General features: G+C 45.4%; 1 protein-coding gene across 1 annotated transcript; it reads right to left on the bottom strand.

Moving 5' to 3' along the window:
• Positions 1-3,551: 3,551 nt before the first annotated feature.
• On the bottom strand, positions 3,552-21,445 carry LOC310771262 (angiotensin-converting enzyme-like). Its single transcript, XM_083663909.1, has 12 exons — positions 21,028-21,445; positions 15,668-15,844; positions 13,850-13,937; positions 11,862-12,005; positions 8,823-9,014; positions 8,089-8,186; positions 7,761-7,930; positions 6,168-6,391; positions 5,901-6,045; positions 4,643-4,741; positions 3,997-4,119; positions 3,552-3,891 (listed from the first exon to the last, which is right to left on the bottom strand). The coding sequence occupies exons 1-12, from the start codon at positions 21,247-21,249 to the stop codon at positions 3,681-3,683; spliced, it is 1,893 nt and encodes a 630-aa protein (XP_083520035.1). The 5' UTR covers positions 21,250-21,445; the 3' UTR covers positions 3,552-3,680.
• Between the last annotated feature and the right edge of the window lie 39 nt (positions 21,446-21,484).

The raw sequence follows: 21,484 nt of genomic DNA, 5'->3' as shown, positions 1-21,484 counted from the left end.
TTTGAGATATAACGTTTGTTTGGCACAACTCATAGGCTACTAGTAAACTGCTGTGGTTCCGGTGTGATGTCACACTGATTCTATAGATACAGTCAGTCTGTGGGGGAATATTGTGCATTTAAACAGGAGACAATCATCTCTCTACTATATGTTCAGCTAAATGCTCCACAGGTCTGTTACCTTCTTCCAAGCTTCATCATTTAAATGTTAGTGTCTCTTGAGTTGAGGGGAACCTGGAGCGATGAGAGCCACTGGCACCCTAAGGGGTTTCCCTACGCAAAGGGCAGGGGCTTTGAAGATGATTGAAGAGTCTCCTTTTTAAACAGTGTTTTCAATCAGCATCTCAGCCTCTCACTGTGACGAGGAAAGAGTCTCTGAGACACAAACACATTTTAAACATGGTCACGGAGTCTCTTGCTGCTCACATACGTTGTTCACTTTCCAACAACATGCTCTGGATTAAGCTATGTAAGCGTGCACATGATCAAATCAAACAAGCATTAAGGAACTTGTGAAGAAAAGTAAGAGAAGCAAACAGGAATACAATAGCCTACCAAAATTACAACATCGTATCAAAATTACAACATACAATCACATTTGTAAGAACAGAGTACAATAAAAAATGCATACATCTCTGACTTACACTAAAATGTCAGGATTTTGATCTGAATCCATACTATTACACCACTATTCTTAATAAATAAACTTGTATCACATACATCGGGTTTCAGCTGAAGAAAAAGGGTTTAGTGCGCAGTTATTCTTTAACTAAACCAATAAAACTATTGTGCCTATGGCTATTTGAGCAGCCCAGACTCAGAAATGTTTGTGTAACTAGTACAACTGCTGCAACCCCCCCCCCCCCCCCCCCCCCACCCCCACGCACCTCTTCCAGTTCTGCGGGTGATGAAGCACTTGACGGAGCCATCCTGGAAGTCAGTTGTACAGACGGGCCTTCTGTCCGTACTCCATGGTGTGTTTGGACATCTCCAGGTTCTTCTCCAGCTGAGGCAAATAATTGATACTCTTTTTACATACTGTAGCTAGTTATGTCAATGAAACAGGATAGGTAGGTAGATACAGTAGTTAGTTTGTTTGTAGGGGTGTGACAATACATCGAGCTATTATTGATGTATCGCTACATCATCAATATCGTATCGTGTATTGATGCAAAGTGAGATATCTATCGTCATCTTGAAGATACACCTTGTAAATCCAAGCATGGCATTGATTATGTTCATAATTGAAAGGTCATCAAGGGCCCTTTATGGCAGTGGTTCTCAAATGGGGGTCCGGGGACTCCCAGGGAACCTTGAGGGGGTTCCAGGGGGTCCCCAGCCAAACGGGGGGTAATTTATTTTCGCTATGATTCCATTCATAAGTAACACAATGACTATTTTGGTCATGGGTTTTATACACTCTGTAACAAAACATCTAAAAGCATCAATCTTATTATCATATGGGGGAACATGCGACAACATCATATCAAATGGGGGTCTGTGGTCTAATTTCTGTCAGTTTAGGGGTCCTTCACGTGAAAACATTTGAGAACCACTGCTTTATGTTAACTGATTAAAAAAATCATTTACACTTAAACTTTAGATTGAACAGATTGTTTTTCATATAAATGCCTGGAAGAGCTCAGAAATAAAATACATTTGTCAAATATTTGAGTTGCTTTTTGTGAGTTGATGGAAATGTAACTGATTGTGTTAAATGGGCGATATCATCTCATATCGATCGCAGGCCCCTGAATAGACCCTTTTCACAGCCACCATTTTGTGTCTAAAAGGCAGGAAGTTTCACAGGTGCACCAAAACCTTAATTAGGGTGTCCAACTTCCAGTCCATTTAGGTGTTCCAGTGCTGGGGCCCTAATTAGTGAGTTGGTTGCAGTGCCTGCGTTTCCCCTGCCTTTAAGACACAAAATGGCAGCTGTGAAAAGGGCTAATTGAATCGAAATCGTATCGTGGCAGACTGTGATGTCAGTGAGACAAAAAGAATAAAAACTACTCGCACACCGCAGAGCTCCTTTTCTCCAGATTTATTGCTGTAGCGCGTTTCGAGCTACATGCTCTTCATCAGACAAGACAGTACAGGACGCCATCATAGATATAGTGGTCAAGTGTCACATGATACAGTCACATGATGAGATCAGGTGTGATGACAGACACCTGTGTAATTGAGAGAAGGAAAATGCATATGCACACCAGGGCCGTTTCTCAATACCAAGAATGCATTCTTGTTCTTGGGTTCTTGGGGAGAACATTCTTGCTAGTCGTTCTTGGAAGAATGAACTTGCTAGGTCACAAGCACACATGACGCTGTTGGCAGTTTGAGACGATGCGTTCTTGAGAGTATTGCGCAATACCAGCGCAGAGGCCGCCTGCAGTACTACACAAATAAAAAGCTCAGCTGATGTAGAAGCAGCCAATTGTGCTCTGGAACTTTTTGCCATTTTTCGCCATAAATGTTCGTAAAGTGGCACTTATTGAAACCTACTACCCTGCTTGTAGGCATCAAAAGTCATCAGAAATTAATTTAGTGATGAAATAAAACTTTAAATTGTAAAAAACTTTCCGGAGCTAATGGCGTCTTCTCTGCTGCGTTCTGCCTCTGCTTATGCCGAAATGCATGCTGGGATATCTGCCTTGCCAAGTTGACACAAGTCACCAACCAGAGCATCCTCGGTAAAGTGGGCGTGTCGAGAACACATCCGGGAATTTTAAGCGTTCTTGGCGAAATGTGAACTTTGTATTGGAACAGTACTTGGGCTGCGACTGATGACGTTTCACAGGGACACAAGAACGCAAGAACACACAAGAACGCTTATTGAGAAACGGCCCAGGTGTAGAGAAAACGGCAACAAATCCCATCTGCCATTAACCATTAACAATGGAAATATAGAAATGAATCACTAAAATTACTCTAAGAGAAAAAGTCTAAACATGTCAAAACATCTAAACATGTCAACCTGACCTGTGTATTTTGGTGCTATTGTGATTTTAATCTACATTCCTACAGGTGAGTTTAATGTGTGTCGTTTTCCTTTAGTCACCTTCTACCTACCTTTGACATATATGCAGTATGTCAAAGGTAGGTAGAAGGTGGATTTTTGTCTACTCAGTATTAGCCTGTGCAATCTTACCAATATCCTGAGGGGTAGCCCTCAGGGATGGGCAGAGCTTACAAATATCCTGAGTAGCCCTCAGGGATGGGCGGAGCTTACCAATATCCTGAGTAGCCCTCAGGGATGGCCGGAGCATACCAATATCCTGAGTAGCCCTCAGGGATGGGCGGAGCTTACCAATATCCTGAGTGGTAGCCCTCAGGGATGGGCGGAGCTTACAAATATCCTGAGTGGTAGCCCTCAGGGATGGGCGGAGCTTACAAATATCCTGAGTGGTAGCCCTCAGGGATGGGCGGAGCTTACAAATATCCTGAGTGGTAGCCCTCAGGGATGGGCGGAGCTTACAAATATCCTGAGTGGTAGCCCTCAGGGATGGGCGGAGCTTACAAATATCCTGAGTGGTAGCCCTCAGGGATGGGCGGAGCTTACAAATATCCTGAGTGGTAGCCCTCAGGGATGGGCGGAGCTTACAGATATCCTGAGTGGTAGCCCTCAGAGATGGGCGGAGCTTACAAATATCCTGAGTGGTAGCCCTCAGAGATGGGCGGAGCTTACCAATATCCTGAGTGGTAGCCCTCAGGGATGGGCGGGAGCCAGTTGAGGTCTGGCCAGCCCAGGGTCTCGTTCACATTCTGCTTTTCTAGCCATTTAATAATGGGTTCAAAGTATCTCATCAGTGCACCGGCGTCCATCTTGTTGGTGCCCAGGGCTTCCTGGAGCACTTCAGGCCAAGGTTTGGAAGAGCCAGCCCGAAGAATCTTCCTGGAAGAAGATTGAAATGGTTGCATCCATAAACTGCATCCTTAAACATGACTTGCTCGTATCTGTAAATGTGGTCAGCTCTGGAGGCCCTATGAGTTCACATACTCTAAGATGGCCCCCGCCTCCTTGGAGCGGTAGATGTCACACGTGTGCAGAGGGCCTGTGTGCTTTGCTGCCTGACACAGTTTCTCGTGGAACTGGAACTGCAGGATGTAGCTGACAAAATACCTGCAATAATAATAATCACCACCATCACATCATCATCTGTATTTACCTTTTTGTATTTACCATCATCTGACACTCTAGTCTCTTAGGTCTATCCAAATCGAGCCATTGCACACAAGCACACACACATGCAGACAGAGGGAGAGAGAGACAGGAAAATCCTGCATTTCTACACCACCTACTGTATCTAACCATCATTTTTCATCTTGGGGCCCAGAAGAAGAAGAAGAAGAAGAAGAAGAAGAAGAAGAAGAAGAAGAAGAAGAAGAAGAAGAAGAAGAAGAAGAAGAAGAAGAAGAAGAAGAAGAAGAAGAAGAAGAAGAAGAAGAAGAAGAAGAAGAAGAAGAAGAAGAAGAAGAAGAAGAAGAAGAAGAAGAAGAAGAAGAAGAAGAAGAAGAAGAAGAAGAAGACCTTTGGTGTGCCTTGTGTTAGTGACTAACACAAGGCACACCAAAGGTCTTCTTCTTCACATCTGACTAACAGTTAGTCAGATGTGGCAGTTGGAGATGTTTGGACAGGATGCTACCTGATGTATGGTGTGTTTCCAGGAACGTGGAATTTTGCCCCCGGATCAAAGTGCTCCTCTGTGCGCTTGGTGGGCGGGCAGACGCCTTGGTATTTTGTCCTTTAAAGAGTAATGGCAGAAGGAATAGATGGATTCAGTTTCCAGTGTGTTTGGGTCATTGAAAGGCACTACACAAATTGAATTATTATTATTACGGTATTATTATTACTAGAAATATTGCACGCTTCGCACGCGCATCTCACATATTTGCATCTCTGGGAGCTGCCCACTAAAACCACAGTCATGTACTGCTGGCCACTGAGCAGCTCCACTAGAGCTGTCGGGGGTTGTGCCTTGCTCAAGAGCACCTCAGTAGGTGTTGAGGGACGGTACACACACACACACACCCCTTGTTCAATGTGTTATTATTAGTATTGTAATTTGCTACTGTTGTGTCAGCTAGAATTAGCTAGACATATTTTCTGTGAAGCCCTCTGAGACATGCTTGTGAATTATACAAATAAATTGTCTAGAACCTTGGCGTTAGGGGTGTTTGTCTAGAACCTTGGCGTGAGAGGTGTTTGTCTATGGGATTCTTCTATGGCATTACTCCAACTCCAAAGAACCATTTTCGGCACCAATCATTTTTGCATCAATCATTCACTTTCCCAAACCACGTTTTCTCAGCTGGTCCAAAGATTCATATGAGTAGGGGGCCACGGTGGCGCAGTGGTAGCGTTGTCGCCTCACAGCTAGAAGGTCCTGGGTTCGATTCCCACCCGCGACGCTGCGAGCGCTGAAGGAGTGTGTGCCCGTCCGCATGTCCTCAAATGCCCACTGCCTGGGTCGGGTCGTCAAAAGGGCCTTTCTGTGTGGAGTTTGCATGTTCTCCCCGTGCCCCCTGGGGGTTTCTTTCATATAGGAACCCCTCACCAAAAACATGCAATATCCTGGTCGCTGAAGTGGTTCCTCCTCTGATCGTTCGGGGCGCCTGTTCGGGGGAAGGGGAACTCGTTGGAATAGCGTGAACCTCCCACGTGCTATGTCCTACCGGTGAAGCTTCCCCTGTCAGGTGAAAAGAAGCGGCTGGGCATGTCTCGGAGGAAGCATGGAGCCAGTTTCGGCTCTCCCCAGATCAGCAGAGGGTGGAGCAGCAACCAGGATAAATACATTAGAATTAGCACTAATGGGGGATAAAAATGGGATGGGATGGGAGGGGGAGGGGGGTTTGTAAACAAATTAAAAAATCTAAATCAAATGAGTAATCTTAACTGCCAACCTGAGGTACCACCAGTCAGAGTTTAGGCGCTCTGGGGGCGTGCCTCCGCTGAACACGTCCCATCTCCATTGGTCGATTAGGTAGCCAAAGGGGAGGAACGCGATCTTGCTTAGAGCCGTCTTCAACAGGAAGTTAATGTCAGTCTCTGCAGGAAGTGATTACAAATAAAGCACTTAATAACTCGTGAATTTTATTGATTGTTTTTCGAAAAGGTTGTCACTATATTCTGAAAGGTGCTTTTTAAGTGAAGTTTATTATTATAATTACCATGGTCAGCGGTCAGAGTCTCCAGTAGGCCGATGGTGTACAGATGTTTGGGTGTGGAGGCGGAGAGACCCAGGACATCGCCGATAGCCTCGTGGAAACCGGGGTTGGCTCCTCTCCGGAAGCCTACAGGCTGGTCCTTGTACTGCAGGTAGTACTCCACATGTCCCATCTCATGGTGCACGGTGGAGAGAGCCTCCATAGTCACTGTGGTGCACATCCTAATCCTGAAGAGGAGGAACTATCAATTCATTCCTTATCAGTTAGTATAATCAACGACAGTATTGTAGCCGTCTCGATGGATAAAGTGAGCACGTTGGTCCTTGGCCAACCGGATTGTCCCTTTGGTCTGATGGTTAACATGTTGTGCTTGTGAATGACAGACCCGGGTTCGAAATCAGCCCTGCCTGTGTCGTTATATTGGTGTCAGAAGTGGGATCTGTCGGTAGTAGGGGTGCACCGATCACGTTTTTTGCCACGATCACCGATTGCCTATGGGAAATATCTGCCCAACCGATCATCGACTGATCACCGATTACCTTGTAGGATTAAAAAAGTTTGGAAACGTTAATTCGGTCGATTATTTCTCCCCTTTAATAATACCAATTGGTATTGTATTTTATATTGTTGGAAAGCCTGATTAGTGATAGGGCTTTTTTTTATAAAAAATAAATAAAAATAAAAGCTACATTCCTTACTTGTTTTATATGTTTAACTGCTGTAATTGTTTAAATTGTATTAGTTCTGCAGAGAGGTTTTGCAGGGTTTACTCAGCTCAACAACTATCTTCAAACAGCAAAATCCAAGTGACAGAATTTAAATTGGCTGCAACTACTCTAATAACATACTTATTATTTATTTATTTTCAAGTTGCGCTCAGTTTGGTGTGAAAAGTATGTATATTGATATTGTTCTAGCAACTAAACCAGCGTATATGCTTTGATTTTCAATGGGCAGCATTTCAAGCAATTTTATATTGTATATTGTTTTTAAACTATTTTGGAACAGAAAATAACCTTTTTTTGTAAATTTTTGTATGACAGCAGTTTTAATACAGTAACTTAATATAAAGAAATATCGGCAATCAGCCGATCGCATATATGAGGTCAAAATCGGCCGATACAGATTGCGTGCCGATCGATCTGTGCACCCCTAGTCGGTAGGGATCACGGTGCGGTCACCGGAGGCGCAGGGCGCCCCGGTTGCGTGAGGGAGCGGAAGGACGCCATAAACGGGATGATTGGCGGCAGAGTACGCGGAAGCGCAGGGGAGGGGAGGCAGTGTAGCGATCCGGTCTCTATGCATAAAGTGAGCATGTTGGTCCCTTTAATGGTTAATGTGTTGCGCTTACGAATGACAAACCCGGGTTCGATACCAGCCTCGCCTGTGCCGTTACAGTATTATCAACGGTAATGGCAGATCAATACAGTAGTACTAGTCAAAAGTTTTGACACCTGATTGAATGTATACATTTCTCATGAACTTGAAGCCATTCTGATCTAAAGGCTTTTGCTTAAATTTCTTTCCAAAGTTTTTGACTTTCCATCCAGGCAAAATGTTCTAAGCTGACTCCGCAGGACCTTTTCTGTTGTCTACCTGAAGTCTCTGCGGTTTAAGAAGTCCGAGGCACCCCCGTGGCACACCACCTCCCGATCAACAGGCTTCACCAGCATGGATTTGTCCCAGAACTCCTGGGGCATCTCCAACAAGCCCAGAGAGGTGAAGAAGTCCTCAGCAACATGGAACATGCGTGTGGCATTGTAACCCTGGAGAAAGAGAGGTAACAATGAAATGCTTCACCTCAGTGGGTTCTAGCAAAGCAACCTTCAACAGAAAAACAGAAAGGGTTTGATTTCATTGTCTGCAAGACCTAACAACTGAATTTCACTTTTTCCATAGTCATGTCAGCTTTCCCCTGACTTACTTGTTTGACCATTTCATCAGTCACGTCCACGTTGGGTTTGTCAGGGAAGGGGACCATCATGTCATAGATATTGTGCCAGGTCTGAGCCCACATGTTTCCTGAAGGAGAGGGAGAACAGACACTCGAGCATCAGCATCAACTTGCTGATCAAATTCCTTACGATAACCGCACCGTTTCAAATTTTCATTATCATTAAAACCGTGTTACCGTGATTACCGTGTTACCATGGTTACAGTGCTTTGAAAAACATGGTAAATACTGTCCATCATCAACCAAAGTTGGCAACCGTCTCCCAGATGCAAACGTGCAGCCTTGGAGAAATGATTTCAGTGAGTGTATCAATCCTTTTTGGGTCTGAGTTTTCAATATAAAACGTAACATGATTTCAGTGAGTCTCTCACTACTCTTTGAACATTTTCAGCAATTTATTACGAATACCGTGATAATACGATAACCGTGATAATTTTGGTCACGATAATCGTGATGTGAAATTTTCATACCATTACATCTCTACTCACAAGCACCGTTTCTTTAAAGCAGTGAGACAAAATGACTGGCAGGCAATGGCGTGCCTCCCTCGATACTGTGGACTGTCACCAGGAGTTGGTGTGATTACATTTCACTTCCTCCTATGCATCTATAATAACTGTTGATGTATAGGCTAGTCTAGTATGTAACACACATTCATCCCTCCAGCCAGGTACTGGCAACATCAAAAGGTGCATCTGCCCTACCTAGCAGGTGAGCTGGGATGGGTCCTTGGAGGTTGATGTACTTGGGGCCGTACTGCTTGTAGAGCTTGCGGCGGACAAAAGCATGCAGTTGCTGGTAGAGGGGCTCGACGGTCTTGTAGATTTTCTCCAAATCCTCCTCAAACGTTGGAGTGTCATACCAGGAGCGCCAGTAATCTCCAGTGTCCTTAAAACCTAGACAGGACATAATGTTCATCTTGTCAGATGTTTGCCTGATGTATATATATTTTGAATGTACTGTGCACACTACCAGTCAAAAGTTTGAACGCCCCTGATTGAATGTTTTTCATGATCTTAAGGTCATGTCAATCTAAAAGCTTATGCTTAAATGCTTGTTTCTTGCACAAGTATAAATAGTGAAGTTGATCCTATGTATGAAGTTCTTTCGATGCGCTACGCTCGCTCGATGCCTAGGCTCGGCCGCTACGCGCCCTCGCCCGTAGCTCGGCTGCTGCGTGGCCTCGCCTGCCCAATTGGCGAGTGCGGGTGTGTGTGTGTGTGTGTGTTGCTCACTAAATGTTATTGCATCAGTGATGTCAACAATGCCTCCGTGTGTGTGTGTGTGTGTGTGTGTGTGTGTATGTATGTGTCCCGTTATGATATCACTGATGACATCATCAGTGTGTGTGTTAGGATGACGTCATCATTCCTACTTTGACGTCGTCATTCCTACTATGATGTCATCGATCACTGATGATGTCATGATTCATAAGTGTCTTTCATGCCTTTCGCTGGTGATGTCATAACACAGGTGATGTCATATTCGGGTCTATAAGGGCCTGCTCCTGCACGCCCTCCTGGTAAAACGGCTAGATCTTCTCGACGGTCGCCTGATTGCCCACCAGGAAGAAGCAATCCAGGCTCTGGCTTCCAAGGCCGAGGATCAGTACGCCCTCCTGGTAAAACGGCTAGATCTTCTCGACGGACTAAACCCTCCTGAGGGGGTCATTCCGCAGCCTTCTGCCCCTCCTGCCCCAGCTTCCGAGCGCACCGTCGTTCCGGAGGTTTCCAGACCTGCTACCCCCCCGGTCACAGCGGCCGTTGCTTCTAGCTCTGCCTCTCGGCCGCCTCCAGCTGCTAAGCGCATATTCTGGGGGGGGAGTTCGCGTCATCCCAGAGCAGGGGCAGCCACATTTGAGTCCCAGCAGCCATCTGTACCGTGATCTGACCGGCAGGGTTCGCATCACACCAGAGGAGAGGCAGCGCCGTTTGGACACCCGGAGCTGCCTGTACTGTGGTCGAGCCGGGCATTACCTCTCCTCCTGCTCCCGGCGTCCAGTAAGTGGTCCCACCGCTCGCCGGCCCGTGGTACTCCCAGTGGATCAAGACTCTACGGGTTCAACCCCGAAACCCATACGGTTGGGCAGCGTTCACGTGACCCAGGAGTGGCAGTGTGTCTCCAAGAAGGTTAAGGAGTTGGAGAAGACTGTAGATCGTCTCATTGAGAAGTTCAATCACTGCCTGCAGATCAGCTCCGTCCCCCCGCAGGGGGACTCCGAGTCTGCTGTCCCTGAGGCACAACCTGTGGACCTTCCCCTCGCCGAGTCTGAACCCGTACCTCAGCAGCAGCCTATTCCAGTTCTTGACCCACACGTAGGTTCCAGCTTGATGCTGGGAGGTCCCCGTAGTGTCGTCAGCCCTCGGTCAAGAGCAAGAAGAAATAAGAGGCGTTTAAAGGAGGAGGCGGTGAGTGACCTCCCCAAACTACAGGTCGGGAGGGCAGGCCTCGCTGAGTCAGATCCCCCTGTGGCTCTGCCTTCGGAGACGGCGGCATTTGACCCTTTTGATGGTCTCCAGCCTCCCATGTTTGGATCGTGCCCCGGGGGATGGCCGGCTCCAGAGGATCCACCGGACCCGGTAGAAGTTCTGTCTACGTATCGGTCTATCTATGGCTTCGATATCCAGTATTAGGGAGGAGCACCTCCACTGTCCTACACCCCCTTTGGGGTCTGACCACCTGCATCTAACCACCTGCTGAAGAGCACCTCACTCTCCTACACCCCCTTTGGGGTCTAACCACCTGCATCTAACCACCTGCTGAAGAGCACCTCACTCTCCTACACCCCCTTTGGGGTCTAACCACCTGCGTCTAACCACCTGCTGAAGAGCACCCCCACCAGAACCTGCGGATTTTCTGTCTCCCAGATGCCATCCTTGATGGCCTCATTGGACGCCAGGTGGCGTCCGTTGAGGGGAGGGTACTGTTAGGATGACGTCATCATTCCTACTTTGACGTCGTCATTCCTACTATGATGTCATCGATCACTGATGATGTCATGATTCATAAGTGTCTTTCATGCCTTTCGCTGGTGATGTCATAACACAGGTGATGTCATATTCGGGTCTATAAGGGCCTGCTCCTGCAGGTCCTGGCCAGTGATTCATAAACTCACATCAAGGATCACACCAACCTCTGCAACCTCGGCAACCTGCAACTTCTGCAACCTGCAACTTCTGCAACCGTTCCCAAACCTCGAACAGTGCAGCCCCAGCCATCAAGTTCCACAACACCCCAGCTTCTCAAGACTTACCAAGTTTCCCGTGGCCCTCAACTACCCGCGAATAGATCCACATGTCTGACTCTGATCCTGACAGTGTGTGTGTATACCCCCCTATGACATCACTGATCAGTCTTGTCACAATGCCTCCTTGTGTGTGTGTGTGTGTGTGTGTGTGTGTGTGTGTGCGCGCGCCCTTATGACATCATCACTGATGATATCATTGCTGATGTCATCACATCATTAGCTAATTAACCTTAATTAAAAAATTTGGCTCAGTCAGGTCACCCGCAGGGGTGCCCTTTACACACCCGAAGGTTTCAGCCCGATCGCACGTAAAACGGCATAGCTGTGGCCGAACACAGAACTTGAAACAGACAAAGCCCGCATACTCAATTTTAATTTTATACATAGATATATAGAAGATAGATAGAAGATAGTGTTGTAAAAATAAAGAAAAATGTATCCAAACTTTTGACTTGTAATGTTCTTGCAACATGTCAGGTCATGGTGAAGTTCCTACCATCAGCTTGAGAGGCCTTGTTGCTGAGCTCCACAAATTGGGGGTAGTACTTCCGAAGAGGTACACCTGATGCATTGTGCCAGCCCTCCCAGGCGTACAGCAGCTTCTTGTAGCTCTTGGAGTTGGCCATGATAGATGTCAGCTCTGGAGAGAGAGAGACAACAAAATCAACACACCCTCAGTCACAGAGATGACAGCAAATAGAGGGACGCTGAGGCCTCGCCTCCAACAGAAAGAGGAGGCTAAAACAATAGATATGTGTCCACTTAGCAGTGATGGGCAAGTTACTCAGGAAATGTAATTAGTTACTTTTTTCCAGTTTTTTTTTTATCCCCCGTTAGTGCAAATTTTTTAATTTATTTATCCTGGTTGCTGCTCCACCCTCTGCCGATCTGAGGAGAGCCGAAACTGGCTCCATGCTTCCTCCGAGACATGGGCAGTTAACCAGCCGCTTCTTTTCACCTGACAGGAGAAGCTGCACCGGTAGGACATAGCACGTGGGAGGATCACGCTATTCCAACGAGTTCCCCTCCCTCGGAACAGGCGCCCCGAACGACTAGCGGAGGCACCACATCAGCAACCATGATATTGCATGTTTTGGTGTGGGGTTCCTATATGATGGAAACCCCCAGGGGGCACGGGGAGAACATGCATACTCCACACAGAAAGGCCCTTTTTGACGACCCCACCCGGGCGGCGGGCACTCGAGGACATGCGGACGGGCACGCACTCCTTCAGCGCTCACAGCGTCCCAGGTGGGAATCGAACCCAGTACCTTCTAGCTGTGAGGCGACAGCGCTTACCACTGCACCACCGTGCCCCCAGGAAATATAATTAGTTACTGATTACTCCTTTGAAAAAGTAAAAAGATTACTTTACTTATTACTTGGTATCAAAAGTAATTAGTTATGTTACTCGTTAATTTACTACATCACTTTCGCTGCCCCCCTTCTGAAAAAGTGGCGTACGTTTAGCCAACTCCTTTTAGAACTGAATCCCCTTTATTATTATTATTGATTATTAAAATTTAACCTTAGAGGAGGAGTCAACAACCAGCCAAACCATACTTTTTATTTGTCTTCTCTTTTCAGTTTTAGAGCTACAGGATATCAGACAGATTGGTCATTCCACCTACTGGAATGACCTACCTTTGATGCTCCTGATAGATGGAACAAACTTCAGGACTCATCAAAAAAGGTTCCAAGGCACTCTTCATTAAAAAGCTTTAATATAAGGCTAGTTCTTCATAGAACAGAATAAAACAGCCAACATGTTTCGGCCATAAGGCCTTCTTCAGGGCTAGTTGCAAAACCTCAGGACTCTCTTAAACTGGACAGACTGGTCTCCATAGAGACGTTCAGGTCAGGGTCTCCATAGAGACGTTCAGGGTCTCCATAGAGACCTACAGGGTCTCCATAGAGACGTTCATGGTCTCCATAGAGACGTTCATGGTCTCCATAGAGACGTTCATGGTCTCCATAGAGACGTTCAGGGTCTCCATAGAGACATTCATGGTCTCCATAGAGACGTTCAGGGCGCTACTTGAGGATGCATTACATAGGAGATGCACCTGCTTTGGATAGCCCTTTTACTTGTCTGCATCTGTGATTTTTATGATGTACTGCAACTTTTGTCATTGTAATTGTATTATTGTAATCAGGACATCCTTGAGAGAGCTTGCTCTCAATGGTCCTCCCTGGAATGGATAAATAAAGGGTAAAAAAAAAATATATATATTTGCCTAACTACCTACCTAAAAAAGGAATTGCGTTGTGGCAACGCAGTAGTCTTGCATAGCCAGACCTATCTCCACACTTCGTTTTAGCGCTCATTTCCCATACCAAGCCCTTGTAAACATGCGAGAGCCTGTATCTTCCGGATGTGTAATTACAGGTTTCCACCCGTAGACACAACAGAGATTGTTCTGCAGATATTCGAAGAAATCGGTTTCAAATAATTCATGTGAAAATGTATTTATACCAACTTACCAGGATCCAGGCTCCAGCAAAGGTTTGGCTTTGGACACACCTTGGCTGTTGAATAGATTTTGTCCATGGTGCTGAGAATTTCATTATACTGGAGACAAGAAAAGAGTGGAAGTCATGCTTTCATTTTAGAAAGAGTTCAGCATTTCTGCTAATATAGTAGTACATTACATAATATAATATATTATATATATAACATATATATATAGTAGTACATTACATTATATATATTAGGGCTGTGGCGATTCACTTATCTCCCGATTCGATACTATCACGATTCTTGGGTACCGATTCGATTTATATTGCGATTCTTAACACATTCACTGCCAGCCGTTTTTTCAATACTGTAGGTAGGTTCTGCCAAGGTTTTTTTTTGAGGATTCTGGCTCATCTTTCAAGAGCCGAGGATTCTTTTCTGCTAAGATTTTGTGAACACAAATGATCTCAAAAGAACTAATAGAATGTGTGCTTTCTCTGTCTAAAAGAGATAGTTTGTAGAGTTAGTAGTGATGTAGGCATTAGCAGTAGAATACAGCATGGTTTCAGCGTCTGAAAATTTATTCTGAGATAAATGGCTTTTTGTGAAATTCGATAGAACAGTCACTTTAACCATTTATTTTTGGCGTAAGACGTCAGACATCTAAACAATAGTTTTGAACAGTAATTTCCTCCATAGCAGCAGGAAACCCCCCTCTCCTTCAAACTCCTCCCTCCGTGGGTGTGTCTCTGATGGCTTTGCAGCGTTTGTCACAAGCGAGGCTCTGCCTGTCTGTGCTGCCTGGCTGCTGGCGGCTGCTCTTTGGGCGAGTCTGCATGAGTCGTTTTGGTTGTGAGCTCAGCTGCAATGAAGCTGCGTGCGATTGTGGGCTTTCTGCCGCTGTTTCAAAGTGTGTTGCACGCATAATCTATTATGCAAATTTGCAATCCCCCACCGCCAGCTCCCAGCGCGATAATGCGCGAAAGCGAAAGCGTTTTCGCCAATCCATTTTACAGTATGATAATGGTTTCCTCGCGCGTTCCCCTGCAGTTTTGGCTCGGCTTTTTCTAGTCTGGAGAGCACTGTCGCCACTTAGTGGGTCGGTGGAATGGGTTGTACACGTTCGGTGGCTCCAATATTTTTATAGGAGACGTGGGGGGCGTTGATCCACGTCCCACCGTATCAACACGTCATTGGCAGTCAACCGTTGGATTTTTTTTGACGTATCAACTCGTCATTGGCAGTGAACGTGTTAAGTATTGCGATTCTACGATTATTGCGATTCGATATTACGATTTATTGCGATTTTTGTTTATTTTTTTCTTTTCTTTTTTCAGTTTGTTTGCTTTTTTACACTAGATTAGAACATGGGAAAAGTTGAATCATACATTAGAGACTGTATATTATATATCATGAGTAGGGCTGGGCGATATAGTTAAAAACAGGGGCGGACTGGGATCATAATTCAGGCCGGGCATTAGATACCAAGCAGGCCAGGCCGATATGGGCCGACGCGCGTGAAATTTGGGGCGCTTGAAACCCAATTTGGGCCGTTTGAAGCCAGATTTGGGCCGTTTGAAGTCCAATTTTACAATGAGATGCACCCACTTTAACCCTGAAGTGTAATTATTACTTCAGACTAACTAATAAAGTAATAAAACCACATGCAGTGTTCGAGTGACATCACTCAGCGCACAATTGCTCAACTTCATAGACATTGTGACATCATCAGTGAGATCACAATTGTTCTCGAGTGACCATCACTGATGACATCATCCAATGTGGGACAGAAATTGAAACAAACAGAACCCACTTCCTTGTATATGATGATGATGACAACAAACCTCCTTTCTGTCATTCTCCGGCAGGTTGGCGGCTCCCAGTCTGCTGATCTGGCCTATCAGCTTCTTGACGTCAGTGAATTGCACAGGGAACGTGTCCACGAACTCAGGAGGGAACACCTGCTTGGCCTTCTTCCCCCAGGCCTCGGTGAAGGCCTGCTTTTCTAGGTGTGCATTTACCTATAGAGCCATGGGGGGAATGAGTTTGTCATCTCTGCAAATATTACCTTAAGTTTCAATCTTAAATTTGTCCCTTAGGCAATATCTTTGCCTAAGCTGAGGGATTCACTTAGGAGCGTTCCATAAAGGATCTTAGGTTTACTCCTTGCTTGTGTTTAGACTGAGGTTTTTACGGTAGTTACTGTCAGAATACAGCACAGAGCACTTCAGTTACCATGGTTACGCACGCTTCACTCTGCTCACTTCACTCACAGCATCCTTCAACATTAACATGACTTGACAGCATGTTATAGCTAGCTTCTTCCAAATGGACAACAATGAGAATATAGACATAGAAAGCCAAACTGGACCGAAGATGAAAATGTTATTCTCCTTGTAGAATGTGGCAAGCGTAAGCAAATTATACAAAGTAATTGTTTCTATGATGCAGCAGCCGTAAAAAAAAATATGCACAAACAGAGGATGTGGCCAGAAATAATGGACAAAATCAATGCAAGAAATCTCTGTCAAAAGAACCGTGGAAGATCTCATGCCTTTTGGTTCTGTGCTTCACTAGCGGGATTCTGGGCCAGGATATTTGACTGGTACTCTTAAGGCCTCCAAAATAAACCTTCAGCCGGAGGCAGAACTCGCCATCTTTGGCTGCTCGGAGACTTCTCTGAACTTCCCTGTCTGGGACCCGTTTCTGGCCTATCTTGACGAGGTCAAGGGTGACGGGTGACTCGCGGACCCTTTGCGTGGGGCCCCACGCACAGCATCTCCTAGAAGCACATAAGCACCGTATGTGGCTGGTAGCACTACGTTGTAACACTGAACGTCCTTATATATGTTTTTTTTTCTTTTCCTTTTTTCTCTCTGTGTCTGAGCCTCTTCAACCACCATAAATTCAGCCATTCTGGTATGTTACTCTAGCCCTTTTCCCACATGCGCTTTGTACCGCAAAATGACCGGTACGTGGTCTAATGCCTGCATGTGAGAAAGGCGCCGTGCTGGTATAAGCGCGACCCCGTCGTCGCGGAGATTTCACCACTTTCCAGCCTGTCAGAAGAGCGGTATGCGCTTTAGCGGATACTAGTGAGAAACGGGTGCAGTCATTTTCCGCGACACTCTCATGGGCGAGGTGTACACACGTTGCTTAATGTTCCAGCGGGCATAATCTAATCATTCGCGCACATTAAAGCAAACTGGCGAAATGATCTTGTGATAATAAGAGCAGTAGCCTATGTCAGCTTCATGTGTGGGTGTGCTGTGCTGATTTTCCCCTCTCCTCTCTGCTCGCTCTCTGGCCACAGTCCGTCCTCCTCCTTAAGTCACAGCCCGACAGGGACTAAGCAAATGCACGAAGCGAAAGTGGAAGTATTTTGCTTACGTTGCCGACAGCCAAGGCAAGCCCGGACACATCAAATGAAGCCAGTCTGTAAAAAGTGCTTCAACGCGATGCAGGTGAACGGATAAACAAGCAAACTTATTTCACCATTCAGAGTTTTGCCGACACGTCACTCCCCACCCGCTCTGCAGTGCCGCCCCCCCCCCCCACATACAGGCAATTTCGCTGATAGATTCCCACATGCCAGAGGAGAGGTGTGAAGGGAAATGTCCGATATTGACTTACAGGTAATTTTCCGGTACGCATGTGGGAAAACGGCTTATGTTACACAAATAATTTAGTTACTAAGGACCTTGTTGCAACGCATAATTCATAAGGGAATAGGGATGTCACGATACTAGAATTTCTACTTCGATACCGATACCCAGGAAAATATCGATACTCGATACCATTTTCGATACCACGCGGCGGGATGACAACACATCAAGAGGCATAAAAAAGAAACAAACAGATGGACGGACAGATGCACGCTTCTCCATAATCTAGACCTGATAAAATTCACTAAAAACTTTGACCTTACACAGCAGATTACACCTGCTTCTAGTCATCAGCCTATCACAACACAGCAGATTATACCTGCTCTAGTCATCAGCCTATCAGAATACTTTGAATTTATTGAAGCAAAAGATACCCACCAATGACAGGGAGGGAGAAATCAGTGGTATGTTTGATTTTTCATTAAGAGAAAGCACTGCTGATATTGATACAGTTGCAAATGAGTATTGTATCCGTTTCAATTTTTTAGTATTGATACGTATCGATACTATCGATACCTGTTGCAAATGAGTATTGTATCCGTTTCAAATTTTTAGTATTGACTTTTATCGATACTATCGATACTTTTGACAAGCATATAAGGGAATACTTAAGTTAAGTAGCTAAGAGCAAACACTCTAGATCGAATGGTTTTCCCTTACTACATCCTAAGGTAATCTTTGGGTGATTTTATGCAACAATGTTTTTCCTAAAGGCATCCTTAGATAAAAGTTTAAGGGTAACCTTACAGCACAAACTAAAAATATCAAAAAGTCCGACAGTTGAACAAATAATCAGTTGACATATTAAGCTCGCAAGACCCCCTGCACATTTATTCAGAACACGCAAGCAAAGTTGGCCACTTTGGGAGGAAACTGAGCCTGTCATTCTCCAAATCAACCAGGGCTCGAGTGGATTTTCACTCCTGTCCCTCCCAACCCAGTCCCACAAAGAAAACTCCTGCCCGTCTTAAGAACAATGACTCCCATTCCGACTGTTTATTTAACTACATATTTATATCAACCTGATTTATTGTTACCGTAAATTTCGGACTATAATAAACTATATAAACTATATATAACTATATAAACTATATAAACTACCGTAAATTCCGGACTATAAGCCGCGGCTTTTTTCCCGTTTTTTGGCCTTTTTTGCCCCCTGCGGCTTATATAACGGTGCGTCTTATCTATGGATTTTTTCCAAAAAAAAAAAAAAAATCTCTCTTTTTTAGCACTCTTTCTAACTATAAATCCACTTCTGTTTTAATTTCCTCTCTTGCCCTCTTTTAACAACATAACATAACATAACATAACACAACACAGGTAAGCAGAAAGAAAAAGACGAAGCAATCACGCCATGAATGAGGAAATGACTCACCTGCTGGAGGCTGGAGATACACCGCTTGGGCTAAACTTTTACTCCGTGAAACACTATCGATTAAGTCCGACATCGCTCAGAGGTTTTGAGCAGCTTGAAAACAAGTTTGAAAACGTGCAGAAGTCCATCCACTCACTCACTAAAGAAAATAATGCAACCGTGAAGAGTTTCACTCGTGTCCAGCCATCTGGCCGAGTTAGAGCCGAAGTCCCGAACACAGTGAGAAAACCTCCCGAAGGTGCTGCTGCAGCGGGGTGCATATATTGTCCGGCCAGCCGACCGAGAGGCATGCGAGCCGGGCACTATTAAACAGTTGGGGTGTGTGAGGTGGCTGGCTGTGGAGGTGGCGGTTTCTCCTCCTCCTCCTTTCTTCTTTCTTTCCGGCCTGCCACCGAGGGCCATCTTCATCTGCCTACTCCGCTGGCCCGACCGTCAACTCATCCTCCAGGCTGCGGGGAAGAAGCCCCTCACCTGGGAGGGTACGCGCTTTTTCGTCCCGGCAGGACCTCCGCGTTGGTGCAACAGAAACGCGCAACATACAACAGCATCATCGAGTCAATGGATATCGCTTTGGCGTACTGTACCCAGCGAGACTCGTCATAACCATTGATGGACAGCGGCGGAACAAGAGCTCAAAGTGAAACTGCCGAATATCTTTTGAGTTGGACTGGTCAATAGTACTGTGGGTAACTAAAATAAAAAAATAAAAAACGGAATTCTCTCTTCTTTAGCACTCTTTCTAACTATAAATCCACTTCTGTTTTAATTTCCTCTCTTGCCCTCTTTTCACCACACCGCGGACACTGTGTGCACTGTAAAAAAAACAAAAAATACCACAATGTGTGATTTTGTCTGGGGATTAGTGACCTGACTTTTGTTTTGTTGAAATGTTAATAAATGGGAGCTTCCCCAAACAGCCATCCATTCCCGACAATCCCCTCTGTGCACGAAGCCTTACATATGGTAATTAAACATCAAAACACCCGCGGCTTATAGTCCGGTGCGGCTTATAGAAGAAAAAAATAGTCACCTTTGAAGGTGCGGCTTATAGACCGGTGCGTCTTATAGTCCGGAATTTACGGTATATATAACGGCTTTTTCCCCGTTTTTTGGCCCTGCGGCTTATATAACGGTGCGGCTTATCTATGGATTTTTCCGGAAAAAAAAAGAAAAAAAAAATGAATTCTCTCTTCTTTAGCACTCTTTCTAACTATAAATCCACTTCTGTTTTAATTTCCTCTCTTGCCCTCTTTTCACCACACCGCGGACACTGTGTGCACTGTAAATAAAAACACAGGTGGTGTTGTGTTATGTTGTTTTGTTGAAATGTTAATAAATGGGAGCTTCCTCAAACAGCCATCTCTTTCCCGACAATCCCCTCTGTGCATGAACCCTTACATATGGTAATTAAACATTAAAACACAATTAAAAAAAAAAAAAAAAAAACATTAAAACACCTGCGGCTTATAGTCCGGTGCGGCTTATATATGTAACAAACAGGCAATTTTGCTGCTGCAGCTTATACTCCGGTGCGGCTTATAGTGCGGAAATTACGGTATTATGATTCCTGTCCCGCCGGCTCCCATTTACTTTGTTCCTGTGAAGTTTTCAAGTTTCTTGTCATACCGGCAACAATGCAAACATCTGTCACCTGCAATGAAACTCAGAGCCCACTCAACTTCACTGTAGTAAAAGAAATGTAAAAAGGAATATCAATAAGAAGCAAGTTTCAAGCAGAGTAATTAAAATCAGATATCAAAAACATACTTCGTAAAAACAAGTAGGTAAAAACCAAAACAAACCCCACAGGATTCCCGAAATAATGTCAGCCTCTACCGTGCATCCATTTGTGAGTGGGAGGTGCCAGTCCGGGCAGGGACCTCTCTATGGGAAAGGTTCAACTCACACCAGTTCAACATGCCTAATCTCTGTATAGACTGCCCATTGGTCACATGACACCGGCCTGGGCCCGAGGAATGGAGGGGAACTCAACTCAAAACGTGAGTTTTTTATTTATTTATTTATTTATTTTTATTAATTTTATTTTAAATTTTTATTTATTTTTTATCTATTGTCAGATAAACGGGCTTTCTCTCCAATGGGACATTTTTCAGACTTTTGGGGTGTGCGACCAATGACATGGAACCGTCGTCGTACCTACCTGCAGCTTGGAGTTGTGGTCTGTCAAGTTGGTGTTGTAGTTCCAGCTGGCGGTTTGACTCTCGAAGAACACCTCCTCGGCCGTGCTGTTGTAGTCACTGACGAACCTCGCTGCTTCAGCCGCGGTGCTGGAGTACTCCCCCGGCAGCCAGCGGGCAGGCAGAGCCTCACACAGTCCCAAGACCGGCAGCAGCAGCAGCGCTGCTGACACAAAGCTGTCCATCCTGCTCCACTTGGCTCTCAGGGAGGAAACACACTACAGTGCAACGTGTCAGAAGAGTTAGAAGAAGAGGCAAAAAAAACCTTTTCGTGAAGTGAGAGTGCGCCTCCTCCACCCTGGGGCTGTTGTATCATCCACTCCCTCACACGCCTCCACCCTGGGGCTGTTGTATCATCCACTCCCTCACACTCCTCCACCCTGGGGCTGTTGTGTCATCCACTCCCTCACACTCCTCCAC

This window comes from Poromitra crassiceps, assembly GCF_964638095.1.
Source record: "Poromitra crassiceps genome assembly, contig: HAP1_SCAFFOLD_483, whole genome shotgun sequence".
Lineage (NCBI taxonomy): Eukaryota > Metazoa > Chordata > Actinopteri > Beryciformes > Melamphaidae > Poromitra > Poromitra crassiceps.
The sequence above is the reverse complement of the archived record's forward strand: the minus strand, read 5'-3'. Positions and strand labels throughout refer to the sequence as shown.